Source organism: Brachyistius frenatus, unplaced genomic scaffold (assembly GCF_029030835.1).
Source record: "Brachyistius frenatus isolate BFR_SWC_R1_liver_20210118 unplaced genomic scaffold, ASM2903083v1 Contig_643, whole genome shotgun sequence".
Classification (NCBI taxonomy): domain Eukaryota; kingdom Metazoa; phylum Chordata; class Actinopteri; family Embiotocidae; genus Brachyistius; species Brachyistius frenatus.
The window spans coordinates 983-24777 of NW_027211242.1; the positions used below are offsets into that span (position 1 = coordinate 983).

The 23795-nt window shown below is 46.3% G+C and overlaps 1 protein-coding gene across 2 annotated transcripts; it reads left to right on the plus strand.

The window, feature by feature from the left end:
• Positions 1 to 949: 949 nt before the first annotated feature.
• On the plus strand, positions 950 to 20346 carry LOC138614966 (copine-4-like). Of its 2 annotated transcripts, XM_069688589.1 has the most exons (16): positions 950 to 1096; positions 3677 to 3868; positions 8158 to 8328; positions 8772 to 8843; positions 8982 to 9056; positions 9534 to 9617; positions 9750 to 9839; positions 10029 to 10127; positions 10368 to 10454; positions 11672 to 11731; positions 14559 to 14692; positions 14782 to 14836; positions 15455 to 15506; positions 16312 to 16445; positions 16721 to 16957; positions 18586 to 20346. In XM_069688589.1, exons 2-16 carry the CDS (start codon positions 3698 to 3700, stop codon positions 18709 to 18711), a joined length of 1647 nt encoding a protein of 548 aa, XP_069544690.1. In that variant the 5' UTR covers positions 950 to 1096; positions 3677 to 3697; the 3' UTR covers positions 18712 to 20346. The 2 variants fall into 2 exon arrangements, with proteins under 2 accessions (XP_069544690.1, XP_069544691.1); XM_069688590.1 differs by lacking the exons at positions 10029 to 10127; positions 10368 to 10454.
• The last annotated feature ends 3449 nt before the right edge of the window (positions 20347 to 23795 follow it).

Below are 23795 nucleotides of genomic sequence, written 5' to 3' on the forward strand. Positions count from 1 at the left end.
AAGACCCCTGTGGGGTAATATTGTGATAGCGCCCCCTGTTGGCCACTGGAAATTACACTTTTCATACTTTCACATTCTACATCGAGCTGGTTGATCACATGAACGTAAAGTCGGGTCACAATAACCTAAACATGTAGTTGATGAAATATTGAGACATTTGTTCGACTTTGTCATTGGGCGTCGCCGTGACGATGCGGCAAAGTTTGATGTCTCGCCGTGACACAGAAAGTTGATGTTTAAGGTCAAAGGATGCTTGAAACCTCACGAAACGTGTCACATACATCCGGCGTGGTGAGACGATACATCTGATATGTGTTATGCGAGTCTGCGTGGCCAAACGGCTCGCCAGCGCCCCCTGCTGGAGACAGGAAACGAGTCAAAAATAGCAACTTTAAGCTGGTATACACGGTCCCTGGCGTGCTGCACGTCGGGGAGACGGCTTCGGGGAGGCGGCGCGCCAGAGTGCGAGGGCCCGTACATCACTGCTTGCAGTTTTAATTGTTTTATATAATCCCCCTCCTGTCCCACTTGGTACAGCCCAACAGGTATCAGCCTATAAAAGCAGTCCAGACTGTGTGGTGTGGGTTTGACGCTTCCTGTCAGAGGCTGTGGAGGCCAGAGACTGAAGGGTTAGCTCATGTGATGATGAGGAGTTTATTTCCGGTCTCTCCAGAACAACACACCTGCCTCCACGAACAGTTTAATTCAACACCAAACAGGTGACTGAATGAAGGAAAAGGAGTCTTAAAGGGTCGGAAAAGTGAACGGAGTCTGGTTGGAGTTGATGCTGTGGGCGGGGCTCCGTCCTCCTCCCCGGCCTGCGCTGCCCATGCTCGGCCGGCAGGGGTCGCTGCAGCCCGCTGAGCTCTCGGCGGTCCACGGTGTGTGTGAGGCTTCCCCGATATAAAGCAGCGAGAGGCAGCTGCAGCTGTAAAGGCTCTCTGGCAGCCACAGGAGGAAGAGGGGAGGATGAGGAGGAGAGGATGAGGAGTAGAGGATGAAGCTGCGCAGCTGATCTCAGTTCAGTCCGTCTGAGCTCCAACTGGGAACTTTCGGATGCTTTTCCCGCCCTGGAGCTTCTTCTTCATCTGAGAAGGTAAGAGAGGAAGTGGATCATTCATTCATGCTGATGTCTTCATTCCTGCACACGGACTTCCCGCCTTTTCTCAGCTGCTGTTGTCATCATGAAGCATTCAAATGTGTGTCAGTGTGACAGGATGTGAAACATGTCTTCATAAACATCTTCAGCGAGGTTATTTTGCTTCAGATAGTAAAACCTGAGATATTCAAACCTGTAAAACATTAAAACCTTAAACATTAAAAGCTGTAAAACATTAAAACCTGAAACATTAAAACCTGTAACACATTTAAACCTGAAATATTAAAACCTGTAAAATATTAAAACCTGTAAAACATTAAAACCTGAAATATTAAAACCTGTAAAATATTAAAACCTAAAATATTAAAACCTGTAAAACATTTAAACCTGAAATATTAAAACCTGTAACACATTAAAACCTGAAACATTAAAACCTGTAAAACATTAAAACCTGAAACATTAAAACCTGTAAAATATTAAAACCTGAAACATTAAAACCTGTAAAACATTAAGACCTGAAATATTAAAACCTGTAAAACATTAAAACCTGAAACATTAAAACCTGTAAAACATTAAAACCTGTAAAACATTAAGACCTGAAATATTAAAACCTGAAATATTAAAACCTGTAAAACATTAAAACCTGAAATATTAAAACCTGTAAAACATTAAAACCTGAAACATTAAAACCTGTAAAACATTAAAACCTGAAACATTAAAACCTGTAAAACATTAAAACCTGAAACATTAAAACCTGTAAAATATTAAAACCTGAAATATTAAAACCTGTAAAATATTAAAACCTGTAAAACATTAAAACCTGAGATATTAAAACCTGTAAAACATTAAAACCTGAAATATTAAAACCTGTAAAACATTAAAACCTGAAATATTAAAACCTGTAAAATATTTAAACCTGAAATATTAAAACCTGTAAAACATTAAAACCTGTAAAACATTTAAACCTGAAATATTAAAACCTGTAAAACATTAAAACCTGAAATATTAAAACCTGTAAAACATTTAAACCTGAAATATTAAAACCTGTAAAACATTAAAACCTGAAATATTAAAACCTGTAAAACATTAAAACCTGAAATATTAAAACCTGTAAAATATTAAAACCTGTAAAACATTAAAACCTGTAAAACATTTAAACCTGAAACATTAAAACCTGAAATATTAAAACCTGAAATATTAAAACTTGTAAAATATGAAAACCTGCAAAACATTAAAACCTGAAATATTAAAACCTGTAAAATATTAAAACCTGAAATATTAAAACCTGTAAAACATTAAAACCTGAGATATCAAAACCTGTAAAATATTCAAACCTGAGATATTAAAACCTGTAAAATATTAAAACCTGAAATATTAAAACCTGTAAAATATTAAAACCTGAGATATTAAAACCTGTAAAATATTTAAACCTGAAACATTAAAACCTGTAAAACATTTAAACCTGAAACATTAAAACCTGTAAAATATTAAAACCTGAAACATTAAAACCTGAAATATTAAAACCTTATTAAAACCTGTAAAACATTAAAACCTGAAACACTAAAACCTGTAAAACATTAAAACCTGAAATATTAAAACCTGATATATTAAAACCTGTAAAACATTAAAACCTGAAACATTAAAACCTGTAAAACATTAAAACCTGAAATATTAAAACCTGAAACATTAAAACCTGAAACATTAAAACCTGTAAAACATTAAAATCTGAGATATTAAAACCTGTAAAACATTAAAACCTGAAACATTAAAACCTGTAAAACATTAAAACCATTAAAACCTGTAAAACATTAAAACCTGTAAAATATTAAAACATTAAAACCTGTAAAATATTAAAACCTGAAACATTAAAACCTGTAAAATATTATTAAAACCTGAAATATTAAAACCTATTAAAAAAACATTAAAACCTGTAAAACATTAAAACCTGTAAAATATTAAAACCTGAAATATTAAAACCATTATTAAAACCTGTAAAACATTAAAACCTGTAAAACATTAAAACCTGTAAAATATTAAAACCTGTAAAATATTAAAACCTGATATATTAAATTAAAACCTGAAACATTAAAAAAACATTAAAACCTGAAACATTAAAACCTGTAAAACATTAAAACCTGAGATATTAAAACCTGAAACATTAAAACCTGAAACATTAAAACCTGTAAAACATTAAAATCTGAGATATTAAAACCTGAAACATTAAAACCTGTAAAACATTAAAACCTGAGATATTAAAACCTGATATTAAAACCTGAGATATTAAAACCTGAGATATTAAAACCTGATATTAAAACCTGAGATATTAAAATCAGATATAAAAATGAGCTGAATGTGTCTGAAAGCTGTAAAAAGATTCATTCTGATATTCTCTGCTCTGATTTTGTGATTTTTATGAATCGATCTGTGGACATGAGTCAGCTGGTTGCAGTTTTGAGTGTTAGAAGACGTGTCCTCATGTCCCAGTGTCCCCGTGTCCCATGTCTTTTTTTGTTTTGATATTCCTGCAGGACGTCTCTGAGACTGTGAGGATGTGTTTCTGATTTTATTGTCCAACAGACCTCCTGTCCCACCGCCACCATGAGTGACATCTACGAGTCGGCCGCGTCCTCTCTGGGTCTGTTCAGCAGCGCGTGTCTCACCAAGGTGGAGCTGAGACTCACCTGTAAGGGTGTCTCCGACCGGGACGCGCTGTCCAAACCGGACCCCTGCGTTGTCCTCAACATGCAGTCCCACGGACAGTGGATGGAGGTAGGTCGCCCCGGCAACCACTGTGTGTCTGATTGAAGCATCCACTGAACCGTCCGGGAGTTTAATTCTGGACCAACATTTTTATTACAGCTGGAGAAGATTTTAGGTTCAAACGATGATCTAAGAAGTTGAATGAATTTAAATGAACTCAGCAGACGTATTTAATCCCAGAAACATTCGATGGTTTTAGAAGACATTTTTTGGACTGAACAGAAAATGTTAAAGAAACAACGAGCCTGAAGCTGCAGCGCCACCGAGGGCCACCAGGGGCTGACTCCAACTTCTCTCATGAAATTGATTGACAGGTCTGTGGTGCTGTCAGGTGTGCAGGAGGTGGGCGGGGCAAAATGGCGACGTGGCGCTTCTGTCTGCTGGAGTTCAGCAGCAGGAACTGTGTCAGGAGTTTTCCCATAATGCACTGCTGCTCGTGCTGTGACTCGGTCAGACCTGCTTTCTGTTGCTCCACTTTTACTTTGTATTTTTAGCATTCTGGTGTCCACGCACACACAAACTCCTCCTCTTCATCGTCTCCTCTTCCTCTCGTCCCACTTTGATCTTCCTCTTTGAGCGTCTTCATGTCAGTGTGACGAGGTGAAGGGGGGAGGAGGGGGGCTGTCACCTTCAAACCAACCAATCAGGATGAAGAAGCTTTGAGTGTTTCAGAGGTTAGATTCATTCAGAACTCAGCAGAGTTTAGACAGAAGAGTGAGAATGAGATCTCCAGCAGAGAGGAAGAGGAGCAGAGAGGAAGAGGAGCAGAGAAGAAGAGGAGGGAGACAGAATTATTGGATCAATGTCAGGATTGTACATCCTGAGTGATTTATTGAAGCTCTGCGCCTGTAAAATCACCTGCAAACTTCACACATGCAATTTAGTACCTTTATTTGAGATCTTAGTAAATCAGGCCCATCGTCTTCATCAGGTTTAGACACGCCCACTTCACCACGACACGCCCACTTCACCACGTGACACTCCCACTTCACCACATGACACGCCCACTTCACCACATGACACTCCCACTTCACCACATGACACGCCCACTTCACCACATGACACTCCCACTTCACCACATGACACTCCCACTTCACCACATGACACGCCCACTTCACCACATGACACGCCCACTTCACCACATGACACTCCCACTTCACCACATGCCACTCCCACTTCACCACATGACACGCCCACTTCACCACATGACACTCCCACTTCACCACATGACACGCCCACTTCACCACGTGACACTCCCACTTCACCACGTGACACTCCCACTTCACCACATGACACGCCCACTTCACCACGTGACACTCCCACTTCACCATGTGACACTCTCACTTCACCACATGACACGCCCACTTCACCACGTGACACTCCCACTTCACCACATGACACTCCCACTTCACCACGTGACACTCCCACTTCACCACGTGACACGCCCACTTCGCCACATGACACGCCCACTTCACCACATGACACTCCCACTTCACCACATGACACGCCCACTTCACCACGTGACACTCCCACTTCACCACATGACACTCCCACTTCACCACGTGACACTCCCACTTCACCACATGACACGCCCACTTCACCACATGACACGCCCACTTCACCACGTGACACTCCCACTTCACCACATGACACGCCCACTTCACCACGTGACACTCCCACTTCACCATGTGACACTCACTTCACCACATGACACGCCCACTTCACCACGTGACACTCCCACTTCACCACATGACACTCCCACTTCACCACGTGACACTCCCACTTCACCACGTGACACGCCCACTTCGCCACATGACACTCCTCTGTCCGACAGCTCAGTGGTTGTTAAACGAGTTGTTGTTGTTGTTGTCATCAGTGGATGTGAAGCGGCGACGGCAGGAATATGCTCGTTGCCGAGCCGCTGCAGTCGGACCGTCTATGATCAGGTGGAACTGTAACGATCCTCCGGAGAACAGAAGAACCCTGAGTCAGCGGATCGTCCTCCGTGTCGTCCTGCTGAAACCATGAAGGACACTTTTCTACCGTCAGCAGGTTGTTTTGGTTTAAAACTCTCATCTGGAGTTAATACTGGGAGACAAGGAGAGACGAGACGAGGAGAGACGAGGAGACTAGCAGACGAGGAGAGACGAAGAGAGACGAAGAGAGACGAAGAGAGACGAAGAGAGACGGAGACACGAGGAGACACGAGGAGAGACGAGGAGATGACGAGAGACGATGAGAGAAAAGGAAACGACGAGGACAGATGAGGAGACGAAGAGAGACGAGGAGACGAAGAGAGACGATGAAGAGAGACGAGGAGAGACGAGGAGAGATGGAGACACGAGGAGAGACGAGGAGATGACGAGAGACAATGAGAGACGAGGAAACGACGAGGACAGATGAGGAGACGAAGAGAGACGAAGAGACGAGGAGAGAAGAGGAGAGACGAGGAGAGACGAGGAGAGACGGAGACACGAGGAGAGACGAGGAGACAACGAGAGATGACGAGAGACAAGGAAACGACAGGCACATATGAGGAGACGAAGAGACGAAGAGAGACGAGGAGAGACGGAGAGACGAGGAGACGACGAGAGACAAGGAAACGACGGGCACATATGAGGAGACGAAGAGAGACGAGGAGACGAAGAGACACGATGAGGAGAGACGAGGAGAGACAACGAGAGACGAGGAAACGACGAGGACAGATGAGGAGACGAGGAGAGACGAGGAGAAATGAGGAGACGAGGAGAAACGAGGAGAGACGGAGAAATAGGGAGAGACGGAGAAATAGGGAGAGACGAGGAGACGACGAGAGATGACGAGAGACGAGGAAACGATGAGGAGACGAAGAGAGACGAGGAGACGGAGAGACGACGAAGAGAGACGAGGAGAGAGGAGACGAGGGGACAAGGAGAGACGAGGAGATGAGGGGAGACGAGGAGAGATGAGGAAACGAGGAGAAACGAGGAGACGAGACGAGGAGAGACGAGGAGACAAGGAGAGACGAGGAGACGAACAAGACAAGGAGAGACGGAGAGATGAGGAGACCAGGAGAGACGAGGAGAGACGAGGGGAGCCGAGGAGAGACGAGGAGATGAAGAGAGACGAGGAGACAAGGAGAGACGAGGAAACGAGGAGAAACGAGGAGATGAGACGAGGAGAAAAGAGGAGGAGAGATGAGACGAGGAGACGAGATGAGGAGAGACGAGAAGACAAGGAGAGACGAGGAGACGAACAAGACGAGGAGAGATGGAGAGATGAGGGGATGAGGAGAGACGAGGAGAGACGACGAGAGACGAGGAGACATGAGGAGAAACGAGGAGAGACAATGAGAGACGAGGAGAGATGAGGAGGAGAGAAGAGGAGAGACGAGGAGAGATGAGGAGAGACAGGGAGACAAGGAGAGACGAGGAGACAAGGAGAGACGAGGAGACGAACAAACGAGGAGACGAAGAGATGAGACGAGATGAAGAGAGACGAGACGATGAGAGATGAGGAGACGACAAGGACAGATGAGGAGACGAAGAGAGACGAAGAGACGAAGAGAAACGAGGAGACAAAGAGAGACGAGGAAACGAGAGACGAAGAGAGACGAGGAGACGAAGAGAGACGACGAAGAGAGATGAGAGACGAAGACGAGGAGATGAAGAAACGGAGAGACGAAGAGACGAGGAGACGAAGACGAGGACGACTGTTGGACAACTCTGAACACTGATTCAATAATAGAACCACGTTTACAGAAAGTGGAGACGTTGTGTAAAATGTAAATAATTTGTGAATCATAAAAAGTCAAAATTTTATATAAAACAGATCAAAGACAACAAATCAAATGTTTAAACTGAGACATTTTAATGTTTTATAAAAATATCTGATCATTTTGAATCTGATGTCAGCAACATGTCTAAAAAGTTGGACCGGTTCATGTGTTCATGTGATCATGTGATGTGTTCATGTGTTCATGTGATGTGTTCATGTGTTCATGTGATGTGTTCATGTGTTCACGTGTGTTGCATCATCTCAACGTTTGGGAACTGAAACCAGTTTCTGGAATCTGGAATGATTTTTAATGTTTTTAACGATTTTTTATGATTTAAAAAAAAATGATTTTAATGATTTAAATTTTTTTTTAAATGATTTTTGATGATATTATGAACCATAGATGATGAAATCCACTAATTCTTTGTAGTTTTACGTTGAGGAACATTATTTTTAGATTGTTGCACTATTTTCCCACACAGTCTTTCAGAGTGGTGAACCTGTCCTCCTAAAGACCACCTGTGTGTCGGTGTCTCCTGCAGGTGGACCGAACCGAGGTGATCCAGAGCTGCGTCCACCCTACCTACTCCAAGGTCTTCACTCTGGACTTTTATTTTGAAGAGGTGCAGCGTCTCCGCTTCGAGATGTTCGACATCAACAGCAGCCTGAAGGAGGCCCACTTCCTGGGATCGGTGGAGTGCACGCTGGGACAGGTGAGTCCGCCTGGTGAGGACGGACTCACCTGGTGAGGACACGGAGAGAGACAGGAATTCTAACGAATATCTACTAATATACAGTTTAGATGAACAACATGCTTCATGAGAAGTAAATAATAGTGAAGTCTGATATTTAAATGAGTAAATAAATCTGTGATTCGGTGTGAAGTGATGATCAACACATGAACACAAATTAATTTAACTTTCAGCTTTTATTTCCTCTGAAGACAATCTTTCTTTTCTTTTCATCTTCTGATTTCAAACTAATTTCATACAAAACTTCAAACACCTGAAAACGAACCGAATAAACAGGCAGAAAACGAGTGTGTGTGTGTGTGTGTGTGTGTGTGTGTGTGTGTGTGTGTGTGTGTGTGTGTGTGTGTGTGTGTGTGTGTGTGTGTGTGTGTGTGTGTGTGTGTGTGTGTGTGTGTGTGTTACAGATCATCTCTCAGAGGAAACTGTCTAAAGCTCTTCTCAGACCAGGAGGGACTGTTGGAAAAACCATCATCACGGTGAGCTGAATATTCATCGTGGACACCACGCTTCATAATGAGCCTCTAATCAAAGTGTGTGTGTGTGTGTGTGTGTGTGTGTGTGTGTGTGTGTGTGTGTGTGTGTGTGTGTGTGTGTGTGTGTGTGTGTGTGTTCAGATCTCTGCAGAGGAGCTGACGGGGAATGACGACTACATCGAGCTCTCCTTCAGCGCCAGGAAGCTGGACGATAAGGTAACATCATTAAAAACAGACACAATTCTGTGGTGAAAATCACTGCATGGGCTCAGGAACACTTGTGAAAACCATTGAAACCAGATAGAAACATGATCCAGAAACACTGCAGCCTTCTCTGGACCGAGATCATTGAAGATGGACTGAGGTGAAGTGGACAACTGTCCTGAGGTCTGATGGATCACAATCTGAGATTCTGTTTGGAAATCATGGACGCTGCATCCTCCAGGTTAAAGAGGAGAGGGACCATCCAGCTTGTTATCAGCTCAGTTCTAAAGCCAGCATCGGTGATGGTACAGGGTGCATTAGTGCACATGGCATGGGTAGCTTGAACATCTGGAAGGAAGCATTAATGCTGTGTGTGTGTGTGTGTGTGTGTGTGTGTGTGTGTGTGTGTGTGTGCGTGCGTGCGTGCGTGCGTGCGTGCGTGCGTGCGTGCGTGCGTGCGTGCGTGCGTGTCTGCGTGTCTGTCTGTAGGACTTCTTCAGTAAATCAGATCCCTTCCTGGAGATCTACCGGCTGAACGATGACGCCACACTGCAGCTGGTCTACAGAACCGAGGTAACACACACACACACACACACACACACACACACACACACACACACACACACACACACACACACACACACACACACACACACACACACACACACTGCAGTGTAAAGTCTCTCGTTTCTGTCTGTCTCTCAGACCGTCATGAATAATCTGAACCCTGTGTGGAAAACATTCAAAGTGTCTCTGAACTCCCTCTGCAGCGGAGACCACGAACGCAAGCTGCAGGTACACACACACACACACACACACACACACACACACACACACACACACACACACACACACACACACACACACACACACACACACACACACACACACACACACACAAACACTCACCCCCCCATGTGCGGGTGTCTCTGCCCCCTGTCCTCCTGTCTTCCTGTCCTCCTGTCCCCCTGTCCCCCTGTCCAGTGCACAGTGTGGGACTGGGACTCCAACGGGAAACACGACTACATCGGAGAGTTCGAGGCGACGTTCAAGGAGATGAGAGGAGCCATCGACGGACGACAGGTCACTTCCTGTTCAAGTGATCAAATCTTCTCCTGGTTCTGGAGGTGGAGCCACTGACAGTTAAACTGTGTGTGTGTGTGTGTGTGTGTGTGTGTGTGTGTGTGTGTGTGTGTGTGTGTGTGTGTGTGTGTGTGTGTGTGTGTGTGTGTGTGTGTGTGTGTGTGTGTGCGTGTGTGTGTGTGTGCGTGTGTGTTTGTGTGTGTGCGTGTGTGTTTGTGTGTGTGTGTGTGTGTGTTGCAGGTACAGTGGCCATGCATTAATCCTAAATACACAATGAAGAAGAAAAACTACAAGAACTCCGGGATCGTCATCCTGAACCAGTGCAAGGTGACCGAGTCCAGGTGTCCCTGAGCACAAGTGTCCAGGTGTCCCTGAGCACAAGTGTCCAGGTGTCCCTGAGCACAAGTGTCCAGGTGTGTCTGAGCACAAGTGTCCAGGTGTGTCTGGGTCCAGGTGTGTCTGGGTCCAGGTGTGTCTGAGTCCAGGTGTGTCTGGGTCCAGGTGTGTCTGAGTCCAGGTGTGTCTGGGTCCAGGTGTGTCTGAGTCCAGGTGTGTCTGAGTCCAGGTGTGTCTGGGTCCAGGTGTGTCTGAGTCCAGGTGTGTCTGGGTCCAGGTGTGTCTGAGTCCAGGTGTGTCTGGGTCCAGGTGTGTCTGAGTCCAGGTGTGTCTGGGTCCAGGTGTGTCTGAGTCCAGGTGTCTGTCAGGTGTGGAGTCCAGGTGTGTCTGGGTCCAGGTGTGTCTGAGTCCAGGTGTGTCTGAGTCCAGGTGTGTCTGGGTCCAGGTGTGTCTGGGTCCAGGTGTGTCTGTCTGAGAGTCCAGGTGTGTCTGAGTCCAGGTGTGTCTGGGTCCAGGTGTGTCTGGGTCCAGGTGTGTCTGAGTCCAGGTGTGTCTGGGTCCGGGTGTGTCTGAGTCCAGGTGTGTCTGGGTCCAGGTGTGTCTGAGTCCAGGTGTGTCTGGGTCCAGGTGTGTCTGGGTCCAGGTGTGTCTGAGTCCAGGTGTGTCTGGGTCCAGGTGTGTCTGGGTCCAGGTGTGTCTGGGTCCAGGTGTGTCTGGGTCCAGGTGTGCCTGAGCTGACATTTCCTCCAGGCGGTGCGTCGGGGAACGAGGTCAGGAAACATTCATCCTGAAGACACTCGACAGGTTGAAGAGCGGTGCTGCTGAACGCTTTAAAAACAAGGAGGCGGAGCTCAACGAAGAAACTAATTAGAGAGAAGCTCTGAGCAGCGAGCTAATTAAACTTGAGGGATGAGAGGAGGCGGGAAACGTTTTCAGACATCCTCTGATCTCATTCTGTCAGCCAGCAGTGGGCCTCAAACTCAGGCAGCCAATCACAGCGTGCTAAAACCAGGAAGTGACATCGTCATTACTGCACCGTCTCACCGCTGACCGATGGATGTCGTCCCACGAAGAAACTGAACGTGATAAATACTACTTCCAGTGTGCTCTGCGTTGCCGTGGTTTCTCCATCTGTAAGACCAGACTCCATTCAATTATCAGTCAATTTAACACACAAACCTTTAATACTAAAATGTTTCTGTCTGCAGATCATCAAGATGCACTCGTTCCTGGATTATATCATGGGAGGCTGTCAGATCCAGTTCACTGTGAGCACACACACACACACACACACACACACACACACACACACACACACACACACACACACACACACACACACACACACACACACACACACACACACACACACACACACACACACACACACACACACACACAGCCTCCGTGTTCCAGTTAGCAGCTCGCTGAGTCTCACTGGGATCCGACCAGAGACCGCCGAGAACAGGAAGCTGCTGCCGCTCGCACTTCCTGCTTCCTGCTGTCATTAGAGAGTCAAAGGTCAGGTTTTCATACTACTTCATTAACGGTCCCTGTGTAAACCACTACACAACACTACACACCACACACCACTACACACCACTACACACCACTACACACCACCACACACCACCACACAATACACACCACTACACACTACTACACACTACTACACACCACTACACACCACTACACACCACTACACACCACCACACAATACACACCACTACACACTACTACACACTACTACACACCACTACACACCACTACACACTACTACACACCACTACACACTACTACACACCACTACACACCACTACACACTACTACACACCCCTACACACCACTACACACAACTACACACCACTACACACCACTACACACCACTACACACCACTACACACCACTACACACCACTACACACTACTACACACACCACTACACACCCACTACACACCACTACACACAACTACACACACACACACACCACTACACACACACTACACACCACTACACACTACTACACACACTACACACCTACACACACACTACACACAACTACACACCACTACACACCACTACACACCACTACACACTACTACACACCACTACACACCACTACACACTACTACACACCACTACACACTACTACACACCACTACACACTACTACACACTACTACACACCACTACACACCACTACACACTACTACACACCACTACACACCACTACACACTACTACACACCACTACACACCACTACACACCACTACACACTACTACACACCACTACACACCACTACACACCACTACACACTCCTACCCGACTAGTTAAAGCCAGCTGTTAGCTTCAGCTAAAGCCAGTTTGAACCTTTTTGACATTTAAAGCTGAACTGAATGTTTCCTACAAAAATGAAATAACATCTGAATCTTAAATCTGAGCGGATAGAAAAGTTGTGCTGCTAAAGGTAACTAGCATAGCTTAGTTTAGCTTAGCTTAGCTTATTTTAGCAGCAGTAACGACTGTCTGCCGACTTTGAAACAGAATTCAGTAATAATCAATAATCACATTCACTCCTCCGTCTCTGTCAGTCTCATCCTGCTGCTGCAAGCACTCTCCTGTCAGTAGACAATGCAAACAAACAAACAAACAAACAAACAAACAAACATATCAACACTGAAAGAGTTTTACTGCTGAATGTGAGAGTAAATCAGTGTGGAAGAATCTCTGTGTACCTGTGTGTGTGTCTCTCTCTGTGTGTGTCTGTGTGTGTGTGTGTGTGTGTGTCTCTTGTGTGTGTCTCTGTGTGTTTGTGTCTCTGTGTGTGTGTGTGTGTGTGTGTGTGTGTGTGTGTGTGTGTGTGTGTGTGTGTGTCTCTGTGTGTCTGTGTGTGTGTGTGTGTGTGTGTCTCTCTCTCTGTGTGTGTCTCGTGTGTGTGTGTGTCTCTGTGTGTCTGTGTGTGTGTGTGTCTGTGTGTGTGTGTGTGTGTGTGTCTCTCTCTGTGTGTGTCTCTGTGTGTGTGTGTGTCTCTGTGTGTCTGTGTGTGTGTGTGTGTCTCTCTCTGTGTGTGTCTCGTGTGTGTCTCTGTAAGTGTGTCTCTCTCTCTATGTGTGTGTCTCTGTGTGTGTGTGTGTGTGTGTGTGTGTGTGTGTGTGTGTGTGTGTGTGTGTGTGTGTGTGTGTGTGTGTGTGTGTGTGTGTCTCTGTGTGTCTCAGAGGACACAGCACTTGGTTTAGTTCACAGATGTTTCTGTTTCCTTTCGTGTTCAAAGACGAACTCTTGTTCAGCTGCGTCACACGTGTGGGATCTGAACACGCGTGTTATAGTGACGAAACCACGAACAGCTCACTGGACCTTCACAGTCACCGTCTTCACACTGTCAGTGACGCTTTGTTGTTGTTGTGTCTCGTTGTTGTTGTTTTGTCTCTGGTGTTGTTTTGCATCTCTTTGTTGTTGTTTTGTCTCTGGTGTTGTTTTGCATCTCTTTGTTGTTGTTTTGTCTCTTTGTTGTTTTGTGTCTCTAGTGTTGTTTTGCACATCTTTGTTGTTGTTTTGTGTCTTTATTGTTGTTTTGTCTCTTTGTTGTTGTTTTGTGTCTCTGGTGCTGTTTTGCATATCTTTGTTGTTGTTTTGTCTCTTAGTTGTTGTTTTGTGTCTTTATTGTTGTTTTGTCTCTTTGTTGTTGTTGTTTTGTGTCCATTTGTTGTTGTTTTACGTCTCTGTTGTTGTTCTGTGTCTCTTTGTTGTGGTTTTGCGTCTTTTTGTGTACATTTAGTGTGTGTCTGGTTGTTTGTGTTCAGTCAGCCTCATCTCTGCTGTTGAAGGTTTTGTCCTCGTCCACACCTGTAATACACCCAACGGTCCACTAGAGGGTAGTTTGTCGTTGTGGTGGTTTTCCTTACGGCATCGTGAAAAGCAGGATCATGTGACAGGGGTCATGTGACGGAGGTCGTTGCAGGGGGTTTGACGTGATGAGGTGATGTGAGCAGCAGTCATCACGCTGTCCTCTGGTGGACCGGTGGGTGTATTACAGGCTTCGGCGTATCCTCGTGACTGACACTGGATCTGATCCCCAATTGGTCGATGTGTCTGCAGGTCGCCATCGACTTCACGGCCTCGAACGGAGATCCTCGGAACAGCTGTTCTCTGCACTACATCCACCCGTTCCAGCCCAACGAGTACCTGAAGGCGCTGGTGGCCGTCGGAGAGATCTGCCAGGACTATGACAGGTGAGTGTGTTAACTCCTGCTGTCAGCCAATCACAGCGCCTCCCCTGGCGTCTCTTCTCCACCTATACTTTTCTTTTTTCTTCCTGCAGTGATAAAATGTTCCCGGCGTTCGGCTTCGGAGCTCAGATCCCCCCCGACTTCAAGGTAATTTACCCAGCATGCACTCTGTCAGCGGAGGTTTGGGGGGCCTTCAGAGGGTCAGATGTTGGTGATTAACTTCCCGCCTCCTTGTCTTCGTCGCCCCGGGGAGCTACCGCCTTTATTGTCCTCCCTCCTGCACCCTCACATCCTTTCCCATGATGCTGTGCGGCTGCTGTTTCTATTAAAATGAATCAGGAGCTGTTTCTGAGCTACAGACAGACAAACGTCGATGCTTCAGGTCACCTGACAAACCGCACACCTGTTCTCCTACGTGAGGGGATGCAGCATCAGCCAGTGCACTGTTACCCTGGAAACCAGAAAGTGATTGACACTTCCTGTAAATGCCCAGAGCTACCTCATCTATGTGTGTGTGTGTCGGTCCGTCAACTGTTCAGATTACATGTCGAGAATAAAATTAAAAAAGCTGCAGAAATGATGAAGATGGATTGTGTGTGTGTGTGTGTGTGTGTGTGTGTGTGTGTGTGTGTGTGTGTGTGTGTGTGTGTGTGTGTGTGTGTGTGTGTGTGTGTGTGTGTGTGTGTGTGTTGGTTTCTTGTTTCATTGTTGAAGATTTTTTATTGATGCAGACTTCAAACAGCCCCCCCTTTTTTTCCCCTCCAGGTCTCCCACGACTTTGCAGTGAATTTTAATGAGGAGAACCCCGAGTGTGCAGGTACGAGCTGAGATTTCTGTCTTTGAAACAAAATGATTTCAATATTGTGCAACGGAGAGAAAATTCTTTGATGGGAGGAGACGAGGCACTGTCTGTAGTTGAACCCTGTGTCTGTAGTTGAACCCTGTGTCTGTAGTTGAACCCTGTGTCTGTAGTTGAACCCTGTGTGTCTGTAGTTGAACCCTGTGTCTGTAGTTGAACCCTGTGTCTGTAGTTGAACCCTGTGTGTCTGTAGTTGAACCCTGTGTGTCTGTAGTTGAACCCTGTGTCTGTAGTTGAACCCTGTGTCTGTAGTTGAACCCTGTGTGTCTGTAGATGAACCCTGTGTCTGTAGTTGAACCCTGTGTGTCTGTAGTTGAACCCTGTGTGTCTGTAGTTGAACCCAGTGTCTGTAGTTGAACCCCGTGTCTGTAGTTGAACCCTGTGTGTCTGTAGATGAACCCTGTGTGTCTGTAGATGAACCCTGTGTCTGTAGTTGAACCCTGTGTCTGTAGTTGAACCCTGTGTGTCTGTAGTTGAACCCTTTGTGTCTGTAGTTGAACCCTGTGTCTGTAGTTGAACCCTGTGTGTCTGTAGATTAACCCTGTGTCTCTGTAGTTGAACCCTGTGTGTCTGTAGTTGAACCCTGTGTGTCTGTAGTTGAACCCTGTGTCTGTAGTTGAACCCTGTGTGTCTGTAGTTGAACCCTTTGTGTCTGTAGTTGAACCCTGTGTGTCTGTAGTTGAACCCCGTGTCTGTAGTTGAACCCCGTGTCTGTAGTTGAACCTTGTGTGTCTGTAGTTGAACCCTGTCTGTGCTGCGGTAGGTATCCAGGGTGTGGTGGAGGCCTACCAGGCCTGCCTGCCGAGGCTGCAGCTCTACGGTCCGACTAACATCGCCCCCATCATCCAGAAGGTCGCCCACTCGGCCTCACAGGAAGTCCACACCAAGGAGGCCATGGTGAGGTCATCCAGACAGTCAGATATCCAGACATCCAGACATTCAGAGATTCAGAGATTGTCCATCTGCCAGAAGGAGTCCAGGAAGACGCGCAGAAATACGAGCTGGTGTTTGTGGAATCAGTCAGTGATTCCCAACAAACAGCTGACAGATCTGGAGCCACAGACAGGAAGTGAAGGCGTCAGTCAGCCAATGACAAGGCTGCTGCAACATGATGATGATTATGAAAATGACAGAAGCCGGTCTGACTGTTTCTCTCCATTTTCCTCCTCCAGCAATACTTCATCCTTCTGATCCTGACCGACGGCGTCATCACCGACATGGCCGACACCAGGGAGGCCATTGTCCAGGCCTCCCACCTCCCGATGTCTGTCATCATCGTCGGCATTGGGAACGCCGACTTCAGCGACATGCAGATGCTGGACGGTGACGACGGGATCCTGCGGTCGCCCAAAGGAGAGCCCGTCCTCCGGGACATTGTCCAGTTCGTCCCCTTCCACAACTTCAAACACGTGAGTCCGAATCATCTTCAACCGTTCTGCTAGAAACACACAACAGAGGCTCCTCCCACCTGAGGTCGTCGTGGCACCAATTTAGACTGATGATACTCAGCTCACAGATGGTTATTTAATGTGTTTCTGCCTCACACTCATCATATCACAACTTCCTGTCGCTAGAAAGAAAGACCTGCAGCCACCGACTGAATACACTGAACGTAGTCCAGGAAGACACTGCAGAAGCAACTTAAAATGTAGTACCACTGAGGACCACTAGGGGCTGTACCATAGACTCCATCTGTAGTACCACTGAGGACCACTAAGGCTGTACCATAGACTCCATCTGTAGTACCACTGAGGACCACTAGGGGCTGTCTCCATCGTCTCCATCTGTAGTTTAATATAAACAAACAAAAGTTGTCATCGACAGTCTGAAACTGTAGCTGCAGCAGATTTTTTGTTTTAGTCCCGTCGGTTGTTTTATTTGTTGATTTAACGCAGTGAGTTTTGGTGAGTAATCTCCTCAGAAACACACGACTCAGGTCTGATTCTGTTTTTAGACCCGCCCACTCTAACATGTTGTTTTAAACGCTGCAGATTGTCTAATTAAACGTTGAGTTTCTCGTTAACCTCTCTGATCCGAAACGTCTGTCCTCTCCTCCGTTAATTATTCTCAAACACGTTCAGTGAAACATGAATTTGGACCAGATGGGGTGTTAATTTGGAAAATGTCTTGTTGATACTAAAGTATGCAGAGTTTAAATATAACAGCGTGTGACCCTGAAATAACGGGCTGGTGGGGGGAGAGGGGAGGGAGGGGGGGAAAATCTGCCAACCGATCTTTTTTTATTAACGAGTGTGACGGTTTCAGATGGAGGACGTTTATCCTCCATGTTCTTCATCCAGGATTTAATCTGAACAGAACATCAGATTAATAAACAGAATATCAAAGTTCTGAATTAATCTAAACAGTAACTAGTTTTTTTTTTTTTTTTAAATCCGTCCTGCTGATTGGACAGTTGAACAGACTGTTTCTAAGAGTTCGTAGCTTCAGGTCTGTAAAATGGTTCCGATCCAGAAGTGTCTTCAGCTGCAATACCAGCGAGTGCCACTAGAGGTCGGCTCCAAAAAGCCTCCGGCTCCATAGACTCCCATTCAACTTCTCTCATCAAATCCAAAGTGAATCAAATGTGTCCATCAGTTCTCTCGGTGTTGTTAGCTAAAGTCACTCCTTCTTCTTAGTTTTCTGGAGGTCCATCTGAAAATAATCCCTCATTCATTAGAAAAGAAGATTCAAGAAGACCTGGTTTTGGGGGCGTGTCTGTTTGATTGACAGGCCTGTGGTGCAGTCAGGTTACAGCTATCGGTGGGCGGGACGTAGTATCGTCAGGTTTCCGATCAGATCGGTCAGATCCACCGCTGGCTCCTCCCCCAGCTCGTCCAAATATGGTCACTTCCTGCTCCAAACCGCTCCGAACTAACAAGATGGTGACGGACAGAATCTGAACTGGAGGATTCATAACGTTCACAAACCAACGATGATGTCACTGATGGTTGATGACATCAATGATGGCTGCTGATTGGTTTGTGTTTACTTCCTGTTTGTGTTTGAAGCAGCTGATTGATGCTTCCTGTCTCCTCAGGCGTCTCCGGCTGCTCTGGCTAAGAGCGTGCTAGCAGAAGTGCCCAACCAGGTGGTCGACTACTACAACAGCAGGGGCATCAAGCCTAAAAGGCCCAGCAGGTTCCAGTCTTCCAGGCCGTTCTAAGAACCGGCGCTGCCCGGACACCACCCCTCTCCTGGACCGGGAGAAATGTTTACCGTCTTTGTTCTTTGTTGGTGTGGACGTTAAAGATGCTACTCTGCGTTTTAGCGTGGACAGGTGGCTCACCTCCCGTGGACCTGGATCGGGTCTACTCGGTTCCTCTTGGGTCCTCTCGGTTTCTCTCGGGTCCTCTCGGATCTACTCGGGTCCACTCAGTTCCTCTCGAGTCCACTTGGATCCTCTCGGGTCCACTTGAGTACATTCGGGTCCTCTCGGTTCCTCTTGGGTCCACTTGGTTCCTCTCGGGTCCACTCGGGTCCACTCGAGTACATTCGGTCCACTCGGGTCCTCTCGGTCCACTCGGGTCCACTCGGGTCCACTCGGTTCCTCTCGGGTCAACTCGGGTCCACTCGGGTCCTCCTGGGTACACTCGGGTCCTCTTGGGTCCACTCGGGTCCACTCGGGTCCTCTCGGGTCTACTCGGGTACACTCGGGTCCTCTCAGGTCCTCTTGGGTCTCCTTGTCCTGATCCCGGTCCACCGGTTCTGAAGTGTCCTCTTGGAGTCCAAACCGGGTGGACTCTCCGTAGCGGTGAATACTCATCAGGTAGGTGAAGCGTGACCTTTGACACATAAGAATGACCTTTTTTAAGAGGACATTCATCGCTCCAGCTGATGGTGGGATCGTTGTCATGGTTACGGGTGTCTTCCTATACATTTACACGAGTTAAAGACTCGAAGAGAACTAAAGATGGAGGTCGGAACTTTACCAGGAAGTGAAGGTTTTATCGGAGTTCCCGCCGTGAAGACGAAGACGACATTTTCATGTTTATTTTACGTACAAAATGATTGTCGGTCCGTCATGATTTCTTCTGCTGCTTCTGGTCGTTGAAGTTCTCGTACTTCCTTGAAAAGGTTCCCGGGGCGAGTTCCTGCGGTGGAGGCGTGTCTTTAAGGTCAAGTGGTCCACCTCACCTGTGAAATGCTAACAGTAGCACCTTTAGCGTCCGTCGTGCATGCCGAGCCGATTGTAGCGTTCAGGAAAAGCACACAAACACACTGCTGCGTCCCTGAAGGCAGCATGACCCCCCCTCCTCCTCCCCCACCCAGTTTGGTTTATAACAGTTTATTGACATTATAATATATTTCGTATGTGTTAGATGATTTGTTGATGAACCCGTTGACGCGGCTGCATGAGCTGTTGTTTTGCATGCAAGTCGCCATGCTGGACTCCTCCTGGACTCCTCCTGGACTCCTGCTGGTGAATAATAAAGATGTTGACGACGTGTCCTCTGAAGCGTGTTCACATGTAGATGCAGATTTAAGATTCTGGTCCCTTTGTGACACAACACCTGTCCACCCGTCCACCAGTCCACCCATCTACCTGTCCACCAGTCCACCTGTATACCTGTCCACCCATCTACCTGTCCACCAGTCCACCTGTCTACCCATCTACCTGTCCAACTGTCTACCCGTCCACCAGTCCACCCGTCTACCCGTCCACCCGTCTACCTGTCTACCAACACCTCCAGACAGGTGGAGAACAGGTGTTGGGTCACATGACTTGTGTTAACATGCAGTAGTGTGCAAAACAATGATGAGCTGACTGATGATAATAAAAGTTTTATTAGAAACCTCAGAGAGTCTTTTACGTTTGGATTAATTAACTTTACTGTGATGACGTTACAACAAACACACAAATAGTGTGAATTTTTTTTGATATTTTAAACGACATGCTACAGTATGACATCCAGTGCTGGAACACATCCAGTCCTGGAACACATCCAGACCTGGAACACATCCAGTCCTGGAACACATCCAGACCTGGTTCACATCCAGACCTGGTTCACATCCAGACCTGGAACACAACCAGTCCTGGTTCACATCCAGACCTGGTTCACATCCAGACCTGGAACACATCCAGACCTGGAACACATCCAGACCTGGTTCACATCCAGACCTGGAACACATCCAGACCTGGTTCACATCCAGACCTGGAACACATCCAGACCTGGAACACATCCAGACCTGGTTCACATCCAGACCTGGTTCACATCCAGACCTGGAACACATCCAGACCTGGAACACATCCAGACCTGGTTCACATCCTGACCTGGTTCACATCCAGACCTGGAACACATCCAGACCTGTTCCAGACCTGGAACACATCCAGACCTGGAACACATCCAGACCTGGTTCACATCCTGACCTGGTTCACATCCAGACCTGGAACACATCCAGACCTGGTTCACATCCAGACCTGGAACACATCCAGACCTGGTTCACATCCAGACCTGGAACACATCCAGACCTGGAACACATCCAGACCTGGTTCACATCCAGACCTGGAACACATCCAGACCTGGAACACATCCAGACCTGGTTCACATCCAGACCTGGAACACATCCAGACCTGGAACACATCCAGACCTGGTTCACATCCAGACCTGGAACACATGCAGACCTGGAACACATCCAGACCTGGTTCACATCCAGACCTGGAACACATCCAGACCTGGAACACATCCAGACCTGGAACACATCCAGACCTGGTTCACATCCAGACCTGGAACACATCCAGACCTGGTTCACATCCAGACCTGGTTCACATCCAGACCTGGAACACATGCAGACCTGGAACACATCCAGACCTGGAACACATCCAGACCTGGAACACATCCAGACCTGGTTCACATCCAGACCTGGAACACATGCAGACCTGGAACACATCCAGACCTGGTTCACATCCAGACCTGGAACACATCCAGACCTGGAACACATCCAGACCTGGAACACATCCAGACCTGGTTCACATCCAGACCTGGAACACATGCAGACCTGGAACACATCCAGACCTGGAACACATCCAGACCTGGAACACATCCAGACCTGGAACACATCCAGACCTGGTTCACATCCAGACCTGGAACACATGCAGACCTGGAACACATCCAGACCTGGAACACATCCAGACCTGGTTCACATCCAGACCTGGTTCACATCCAGACCTGGTTCACATCCAGACCTGGAACACATCCAGACCTGGAACACATCCAGACCTGGAACACATCCAGACAGCTGGTAGAAACAGAGAATCCATGAAAAGTAGAACAATGATCTAAAACCAAAACAACAAACTGCAAAACGGAGGAGATGTCTGAAAGAAGCCGTGGAAATGTGTGAAGTTCCAGATTAACCGTTTGAAGTTGGATAATAAAAATGGAAACAATAGAAAGAGTCTAAAGTTTCTGCATGAGAACAAATTCTAACTAAGATAAACCTGAACACATGAACATAAAAATATTCAGTCATGAAACCTGATTTTTACATAAATGATGGCATTTAAAAAGAAAAATCCATCAAACATGAAGGAATGAAGAAGAAAAAAAGGTCCATCAGGGATTCAGAGGATCAAAGATTCAATAAAGATGAAGAGCAGAACAAGAAAATATTAATAATCACTGGATTTAAACAAACTGAGCAGAAATATAATAAAATATTGTGTTTGAAGGTGTTTTAGTGAAATATAATAAAAGAACGTTCAGCTGACAGGAACCAAGCAGCATGTTGGAGTTCTTAGATGAACAGCGAGGGGTCGGCTGCTGAAGCTGGAAGAGGATAAGGAAGAGGATGAGGAAGAGGATGAGGAAGAGACAAAGAGAGGATGAGGAAGAGAGGGAGAGGAAGAGAAAGAGTGGAAGAGGAAGAGGAAGAGAAAGAGAGGATGAGGAAGAGAGAAAGAGAAAGATGATGAGGAAGAGAGGATGAGTATGAGGAAGAGGAAGAGAAAGAGAGGATGAGGAAGAGAGGAAGAGGAAGAGAAAGAGAGGATGAGGAAGAGAAAGAGGAAGAAAGAATGAGGAAGAGAGGATGAGGAAGAGGATGAAGACACACACACACAGACAAAGGAGGAGGAAGAGGAGAACGTGGTTGTTAACAGGAAGAAAGATGAAACGTGCTGTGATTCTGAGGTGGAAATCACAGCGTGGGCTCAGGAACACTGGAAGAGGACGTGTTGAAGATTTCTCTGCTCCAGTTTCAGGTCCATGATGACATCATTGCTGTTGATCAATAACTGAATACTTCCTGGTGAAGGTTGTAGCTCCGCCCTACTCCATGTGCATCACGGTGCTGCGTTCAGGAACCCGCTGAACTTATTGATCAAACCTCTTTAGTTGGTAAAAAAAAAAAAGTCTCTATGTTGTATTAAATATGAGGAGTGAATCATTTATAGAGCAGCTTCTTTGTTCCAACAAAGTGAAACGTGTACTTGATCCACGAGGAGTGTGTGTGTGTGTGTGTGTGTGTGTGTGTGTGTGTGTGTGTGTGTGTGTGTGTGTGTGTGTGTGTGTGTGTGTGTGGGGGGGGGGGGTGATCTCACTTCCTGTCCTCTTCATCAATTTAATGCACTTCATTCTTCTGAGTCCTCACATGTCCTGTAAACTTCCGCTTCAGGTTTCATCTCTCAGAGCTGTGATCGGGTTTCAGACAGGAAGTAGGTGTAATGGGCCCGATGGAGAGGATGAGGAAGAGGAGAGGAAGAGGAGCGTCGGGGAGTCTCTGAGGATGATGAAGATGAAGAGGAGACAGTCAGAGGTTCCTCCATGTTTCATTCACAGCAGCTGTAATATCCCAGAGTGCCGCGCTGCAGTATGGAATCACATTAATGTAATGATATCTCTCTAGAAACCATGGCAACCGACTCCATGAAATCCCTGAAGTGGTCTCTCTCTCTCTCCAGGTGCCTCGAACATCCTCACAGGGAGACACGCAGCCTGCAGCAGGACGACACACACACACATATTTAAATATAAGTCACACTTTCATTCCATTTCTCTCTCCAGTTATTTTTATGTCTCTAAAGTACATTTTGAAGATGAACTCGAGCTTCTGAGACTTCGTGAACAGATTCGATTATCGAAGCTCATTTTGTTTCTGAAGCAGAGACGTTAGTCTGTCCTCCTCTCCCATGGATTCACACAAATATATATACATATTAATATTGATATAGATACTGTATGTACTGTATATATATGATATACATATATATATATATATATGTCTTTATATATATGTATACTACTACTA

Bases quoted from the DNA above. Each gene is read 5' to 3' on its own strand.
- LOC138614966 (XM_069688589.1), top strand. From the start codon at position 3,698: ATGAGTGACATCTACGAGTCGGCCGCGTCCTCTCTGGGTCTGTTCAGC. The intron at 8,844-8,981 runs GTGAGCTGAATA...GTGTGTGTTCAG, and splicing joins TTGGAAAAACCATCATCACG to ATCTCTGCAGAGGAGCTGAC. The intron at 15,507-16,311 runs GTACGAGCTGAG...GTGCTGCGGTAG, and splicing joins GGAGAACCCCGAGTGTGCAG to GTATCCAGGGTGTGGTGGAG.